This window comes from Orycteropus afer, unplaced genomic scaffold, assembly GCF_000298275.1.
Source record: "Orycteropus afer afer isolate SDZICR_OR568_19922 unplaced genomic scaffold, OryAfe1.0 scaffold00647, whole genome shotgun sequence".
Taxonomy (NCBI): domain Eukaryota; kingdom Metazoa; phylum Chordata; class Mammalia; order Tubulidentata; family Orycteropodidae; genus Orycteropus; species Orycteropus afer.
Window position 1 is genome coordinate 899,810 of NW_006922234.1, and position 8,041 is coordinate 907,850.

General features: G+C 41.5%; 1 protein-coding gene across 1 annotated transcript in view; it reads right to left on the minus strand.

The window, feature by feature from the left end:
• The window catches only part of BRCC3 (BRCA1/BRCA2-containing complex subunit 3), a 63,978-nt gene that overhangs the window by 41,637 nt on the left and 14,300 nt on the right, over nt 1–8,041 (minus strand). Inside the window, exons 6-7 of the mRNA XM_007956641.2 lie at nt 7,376–7,464; nt 6,263–6,318 (exon numbers count right to left, since the gene is read on the minus strand). Of these exons, the coding sequence (XP_007954832.1) occupies nt 6,263–6,318; nt 7,376–7,464 (145 nt within the window). The remainder of the gene's footprint in view (nt 1–6,262; nt 6,319–7,375; nt 7,465–8,041) is intronic.

Genomic DNA, 8,041 nt, shown 5'->3' on the forward strand with positions numbered 1-8,041 from the left:
TACACTCCTGCCCCCTGAGCTGTCTCCCTGTGCATAAGCAGCCCTTCTTTCTCCCATGATTGTTCTCTCCAAGGAGTGTATCTACCTCTGGTAAATGTTCACCTCATATGCCTGTCTCTTGTTTGGCTGGAAGCCACAGGTGTGGGTTCAGTTCCAGACCTGAAGGGCAGCTGGGGGCCATAGTCTCCGGGGCTCCACCAGGCTCTATCAGACCAGCAGACCTGGTCCCCCCCTCCTTTTTTTATGATTTTGGGTTTTGTTCCACATTGTTCTCCCTCTCTATCCAGGCTTTTGCCCACTTCTTTAATTGCTTGCTTTCTTATTATTGACTTTTGAGAGTTCGCTGTATTTGTCCCTGGGTGGAACAAACAGTTTGCTCTCAACTACTAACCAAAGGTTGACAGTTCGAATTCACCCAGCAGAACAGCTGCAGTGGAACTGCGGAAGAAAGGCCTAGCGACCTACTTCCTCAGATTACAGACACTGACAACCCTACGGGCTTGCAGTCCTGCTCTGCAACAGTGGGGTCTCCATGAGCTGGGATTGTCTCTGTGGCCTCTGTATCCAGTTGTCTCAACTGTGTTTGTTGTTGGAATTTTTGTTTTTTGAGGGTGGGAGGAGGCTCATATACTCCAGAGACCAAATCCTTTGTCAGATATATGATTTGCAAATATTTCCCCTATGCTAACTAAATAGCTAACACAACTTTAAAAAAGAATTAAGTTGGAGGAATCACATTGTCCAATTTTAAGACTTTAAATGAAATAACAATAATCACGACACAAAATGTTAGTGAAATACACTGCTAAGTATGTCGTTAGCTTCAAGTATTCCGTAGATGCCCTTTATCATTCGGAGGAAGTTCCCTTCTATTCCCAGTTTGCAAGAGTTTTTATCAGGAATGGATATAAGAATTAGTCAATTACTTTTTTCTGCATCATCGTTGAGGTGATTTTTCTTTTAATTGATAATATGGTTGATCATAATGAATGATTTATGCATATTGAACCATTTCATTTACCTTTGGGTTTCATCATTTTCACTATTGTTTGTTGGCAGCTTCATTTATTTCTGTGCTTATTCCCTTCCTTTTGTGTGATGTAGGTTTATTTTGCTCTTATTTTCCTGATTTCTTACAGTTCCTTAGGTGAGAGCTTCTTTTCGAAGGTATGATGAAAAGCCCAGTGAGTCCTCACTGTGCAACCCACATATTTTGATATACTCTATTCTCATTTTCATTCATTTCAAAATATTTTCTAATTTCCCTACAGACATCCTCTTTTACCTATGGATGATTCAGAATCATGTTGTTAACTGACAAATGTTTGGAGCTTTTCCCATGGTCCCTCTTTTTATTAATTTCAGTATAATTCCATTATGGTCTGAGAAGCTGCTATATCCAATTTCCATTTTTCCTTTAAGGTTGGTTTTTGACCCAGGATCCAGTCTGTATTGGTGAGTGTTCCATGTATACTTGACAGGAATATGTACCCTATGGGCTGTCATCTGCCAACCTTGTGTAGATCCTTGCTGATACTGTCTACTCATCCTGTTACTAAGAGAAGAATGTTGAAGTATCCAACCATGGATTGATCCACTTCTCCATTCACTTCTCAGTTCTGTTTTACATATTTTGAAGCCCTATTGTTAGGGGCATAGAAATTAAGGGTTATTAACTCTTTTTGGTAAAATGCAAAACCAAACCAAACCCACAGCCATTGATTCAATTCTACCTCATAGAGATCCCACAGGACAGAGTAGAACTGCCCCGTGGGGTTTCCAAGGTGGTAAATCTTTATGGCAGTAGATTGCCCTATCTTCCTTCCATGAAGTGACTGGTGGGTTTAAACCTCCAACCTTCTGCTTAGTAGTCAAATGCCTTGGGCACTGTACCACTCAAGCTCCTTATTAATATAGCCATTCAATATTATTATATTATTCAATATTAATATAACCACTCCATTTTCTTTGGATTTGTGTTTGTGTGGTGTAATTTTTCAATCCTTACATTTGTAACTTACTTATATTTGAAATGAGTTTTTTTTTAGACAGCATATAGTCATCTCATGTTTTTTTACCATTACGACAATCTCTGTTTTAATTGTAGTGTTCAGACCATTGACACTTAAGGCACTTATTAACATACTGATTTAGATCAACCTTTTTATTATTTGTTACCTGATTTTCATTCCTGTTTCTCTCTCTTGTCTCCTTTTGGGTTATTTGAACATTACTTAGTATTGCAGTTTATTCTGTATAGTTCTTCCTGGTTGTTCTGTTGTTGTTGTTGCTATGGGCTGTTGAGTCGTCTCCAACTCAGAGCGACCCCTCCTTGGGTTTCCGAGGCGGTATCACTATGGAAATAGATTACCCAATCTTCCTTCTGAGCAGTGGCTGGTGGGTTTGAACTGCCAACCTTCTGGTTAGCAGTCAACTGCCTTAGGCACTATGCCACCAGAGCTCCTGGTTGGTTGTTCTAGGGATTATAAAACATGTCATTAACATTTCACAGTCCATGTGTTACAGTGTAGCTCTCTTTGAGTTTATTCCACTGGAGTTCATTAAGCTTCTTGGATGCGTAAATTCATGTCTCTCCAAAAATTTGGGAAGTTTCAGCCGTTACTTCTTCAAAATATTCTTTATGTTCTTTGCCTGGTTGCTGTAAACTTTTGATTAGTTTTGATAAAATTGGTTTGGACAGATTTTGCCAGATCATTCACTGCTTTTGCTGAGACAGGATTTTAGAGTTCCTCCAGCCACCATTTTTGCTGATGTCATTCACTCTGTTCACTCTTTTAGTCAATCTTTCTTTTTCTGTTTTCTTCAGATTGGATCATTTCTATTGATCTGTCATCAATTTACTCTTTGCTCTAACATCTCCATTCTGCTATCCAGTCCATCCAGTAAATTTTGTATTTGGTTAGTGTACTGTCCAGTTCTAAATTTGGCACTTGCTTATTCTTTATGGAGGAGCTCTGGTGGTGTAGTGCCTAAGGCACTTGACTGCTAACCAGAAGGCTGGTGGTTAAAACCCACCAGCCACTCTGCGGAAGACTGGGCAATCTACTTCTGTAAAGATTTACCGCCTCGGAAACCCAAAGGGGGTCGCGATGAGTCAGAGTTGACTCGATGGCAGTGGGTTTGACTTTTTTGGGGCTTTATTCTTTATGTCTTCTATTTATTTGCTGAGGCTTTCTATTTAAACATCTGTTGCAAAAGTGTTTGCAATTGCTTTTTTTGACATTATAGTCATAGCTGCTTTAAAGTCTTTATCAGATAATTCGGACATCTGTATCATCTTGGTGTTGACATCTGTTGATTAGCTTTTTTCCATGCAAGTTAAAATTGTCATGGTTTTTTATATGCTGCATAAATCTGGATTGTATCCCGGGTGTTCTGAATATTGTGTTAACAGCCACTGGAAGTAGTGGTTTTGTCATTAGGATCAGGTTCATGCATCCCTAGCTCATGGGCAAGCCCAGAAATTCATAAACTACTTTCCAAAGTTGCTTTCTCAAGATCCTCCCTTGGGTGCCTTCCCAGAAGCTACATCTGTTAGTTTTCCTTGCAGAAATCGGGCTTCTAGTTATTCCTCTATCGTGTGTCCGTCCCGGTTTGGCTTTTCATTCTCGAGGGCCAGGCCAGCAGCAGCACTAAGTAACACTGACAGAGCAAGGGGTTTTGTTTGTTTGTAAATTACCACAGAAGGAACAAATAACAGAAAAACAATAAAATTTACTAAAATCAATATCGAGAAAACAACAGGATGCTCTGAAATGAGCATAAGCAGAGAATAAGGAAAAACTCTTGTAAAGGAGAAATACAAAACAGTTGAAATAAACCTTTTTTTTTTAAAAAAAAAGGGTTAGAAGATAAAAGCAAAAGAAAAAAAAAGAACGAGAAAATATGAGTGAAAAGAGTCACTAAGGTTAATGTAGGACCTTTAGAAGTTACAGAAAAAGGGAAAACAGGGGAGGAATTATCTAAGTATAGAGAAAAGGATATGCAGCGTCGGTCTTGCTCAATTGCAGGAGAATGAAGGAAAGAGCTATTGGAGTGGAAGCCAGTGAAATAGTTCCTTATGCTGGGGCTTCAATTCCATGAGAGAGGAGGAGGACACTGGGTAAGTTAAGGAAGACGCTGGCCATGAGCAGACGGGTCCCTGCCAATTCCCTTGTGGGACTCTGAAAGGAAACCACCTGGGAATGTGGCCCCTAGCATATCTGAAATTGCAAAATAACACTGGCGGGTCACAAGAAAGTCCAGTTCACGCTTCCAAGACATCTTTCATTCTTATGTGGGGTGCCATTCAGTTGAGGACCAGTAATCTTGCCATGAAACCCATTATCACAAGAGCAACATGGCCTGGGTCAGGAGGTGAATGAGACATGTGGAAGAGACTCTTGAAGGTCTGTAACTCCACAGAAAGCCAAGGTGAATGCTGAGTTAGTAGGAGAGGCCACTGGATGGTGACGTAACCAAGAGAGAAGAACACAGGCAATGAAGCAAGAACAGGAGCACTTCAGATGCGCATGGGGGGGGGAGATGAAGAATGGGAAGGTATCCTCCCCAGACTGGTCCAAGCACTATGCCCCCTACTTTACAAACTCTAACAAGAAGCCTGCGCTGCAACGGTAAGCACCCAGCTGCTACCCGAGAGGTCGGCGGTTTAAACCTACGCAGCAGCTCCATGGGAGAAAGCCCTGTCGGTCTGCTCTGACAAAGATGACAGCCTGCAGAACCGTCTGGGCAGCTCTACTCTGTCACATGGGCTCACTCTGAGTCCAAATTGACTCGACAGCACCTAAGCATCAACACTAATAGCAGGCTTTTCTTAGAAGTGACTAATAGAGAAAGCACAAAGAACACACTTATGGTTACAACACAGACTCTAGATATTTGCAACCGTGAAAATATAAAGGTTTATGGTAAAATATAAACAACAACAGGGACTCCAAAGATACTGTCTGTTGTGTACAGGTGATAGCATAAATAAAGGGGTAAACTTGATCTAAGGTTGAAAAAGTAAGCAGCAGCAGAACAAAAGATAGTAACGTAACTGTATTGGAAAGACGGGGATGAGGTAGTTAAGTGAGCCAAAAGCCCACCCTGACATAACATTACCACAATAATGACAAGGGATAAGATCTAAAACTGGCAAATGAAGAAATACTATCAAAGTATATTCTATAGAGATACCAAAGTAAACACCAGAACTAAAACAAAATTAAGAGAAACAAGCCTTTCCTTTTGAAGACAGACTATTCTTTATAAACCCTTGTGGACTATTTGATAGCTTTATGCCAATTACTTTGATGAAAGTGTTAAAAATTAACGTTTCTTAACTAGGTAACACTTTTGCATGGTTCCACATTTCAAAGCTCTGAAAGTCTCCCTACCCTTTCCTTCCCTGTGCTCAGTTCCTCTCCGCAGAGGTGGCCCGATGTATGAGCAAATACGTGGGTGTGTGGCTGTATACATTTCTCCTCCACATCTGTTTACACAAAAGGGTCATATAGTGCACACTGTTCTTGCGCCTTGTCTTCCCGCTTTAACAATGGATGCTGGAGATACTTCTGTATTACCACCTCATAGGTTGTTTCTGTATATTTATGAATATAGATGTTGTTGTTTGTTGTTATGCGCCATCAAGTCGGACCCAACTCATAAATGAATATAGATGCATCCCCATTATTTAATCAGTTTGGTACCAAGTGGCATCTATACCAAATGAACTGTTAAGTGACACAAGAAAACGTAAGACAGTCTGCTTGTCTCCCAGTTAGACAGTGGACTTGGTTTTGATGTCTGTATCCTCAGTATCTCCCATGGTGTCTGGCATATAGTAGGTATTCAGGAAAGATGTGCTAAGTGAAGCTGATTGAGTTAAAATCAGGAAACTAACCTACATAAACATTACATGAGATACTTTATTTCGGAAATCTAGGCTGTGGCACAACAAAGACAAGCATCCATACAAATCTGTCATCCTCTGTCTGCACGCTCAGTCTTCCACAGTCGGCCAGAGAAAGGCAAAGGAGATGTGCAATATGACTGCAGCCTGATGAGGCTGCTCCTACTACCCCAGCTCCCTAGAGCCCCAGGTTCAAATTCCTCACAGAGACATTACTAAGTAGAGGCAGACTAGCTAATTCTTAGTGTCTTATCAGCTGAAAAGGAGATAAAGTGAAACAAAAAGCAACCCATTCCCTATGTTGGAGATTAGCCCGTGAACGTGTGCACACTTTTCTGTCATACTTACTCTGAGCTCTTTTGGGCCTGTATGGACTGGAAGCAAGTGTAGAGGACCCGGCCAGTCTAGAAACAAATGGAAAGAAATGTCACACAAGCAAGGATGCAGATTAAGAAAGCTGAAGCAACTTAGTGGGCTTTAACCTCAAACCCGAAGCCTACCCTTGGCAGTGTAAGGCAAAAGAGATTGCCAAGAAGAAATATGCCATCAATCAGTTGCTGTCTTATGTTCAGTCAACAGGCGATGCTACAACAAACAGCAGCAGCGGGAACACTCAAACTGCTATGTGGGGAGCTCACAAACTTACTCAGCTATTCACAGTGAAAATAACTGTACGATGACAAAGAAAAAGCATCGAAAACGAAAGTGAAAAGCTCAAGCACTGAACTGTAAGCTTCCCAGCAAAGAGTGATTTTATGGACATTTGTCATTAAGCACATTATGAGAATGTAACGAATGTACTAAATGATAGGCCACTCTTGATATTCTTGGCAAAATTTATACCTATGGTGTTAAATGGTCACATGAAGCACTCTAGAGAAAGCCAAGTGTAGCCATGGACCAAGTTTACCAGCCTCAGTTTCCGCAGCCATAATGTGGGGATGACAAGGCTTACCTCGTTAGGTCGGCGTCAAGGTTACAGCTACCAGTGCTAGATGGTAGCACCTGTTACTATTATTAGCTATCAAAATACATGCAGGACCAATGACTTTTCACCACCTCCACCGCTACCACCGATCCTGGCCTCCCTCACCCCACTTCAGTCTGTTACCACCACAGAGTCAAAGCCAAGGCCTGACAAGATTTGGCCCATTTATCCTACTGACCTCATCTGTAAGAAAAGCAGAGGAGTTACTGTCTAAGTCGGGACACTTCTGAGAGTGGAAGGAGGTGCTCACTGAGCGGTAGGGTGACCGGGTAACACCGGGGCTGCTCAAGGCACCTGTCTCGCTCCCTCTGCTTCACTAGCCTGCAGCCACAATGGCTTCCTCAATGTTCCTTAGGGGCCCAACTCACACGTCTGCTTCTCATAGATACCTTCCCTGGCTACCCTAGTAAAATTGCAAAGAGATTTTTTTTTCCTACTCTGTGTGTGTGTATAAGCGCACACACACACAATACCTTTGTGTTTTTATCTTCTATGAAACAGGAAAAAATCAGCCCTACAAAGCCTTGATCCATCATCTGGTACATGGCTTGTGTGCGAACATCTGCAAATAAAAATAAAAATCTTCTGTCAATAAAGTGTACCTCACAAACTTGAAGATTTTAAAATTGGGCTATACCATCTTCTCTGGACTTGAGTCTACATGAAGAACAGGGCTACATATCTGCTAAAGACAATATGACTGTCAAAGTAAAAGCATTTTACTAGGTGAGGGAACTTATAACATTCCACACAATTATCCATTTATTACGCTTATTGTGTACTAGGCTCTCAGTAAATCTTTGCTTAATAAATGATATATTATTTAGTTGGTTCTGTCTACTCTCGAGCATGTAAGCTCCATGAAGTGATTTAGTCCATTAATTGCTGTGTTGCCTATACTTATAACTCTGGGTGGAAAGTGGAAATTTTCTATATACGGATTTGAAAGAGGCCTGGTTGCACAGCAGTTAAACACTCAATTGCTAACTGAAAGGTCTACGGCTTGAACTCAGCTTGGACTCATGAGCCACTCTGCCAGAGAAGTGAGGCAATCTGGGAAGACTGACAGCCCTGGAGACCCTGTGGGCAGTTCCACTCTGTCCTCTAGGGGCGCTGTGGGTCAGAATGGACTCCACGGC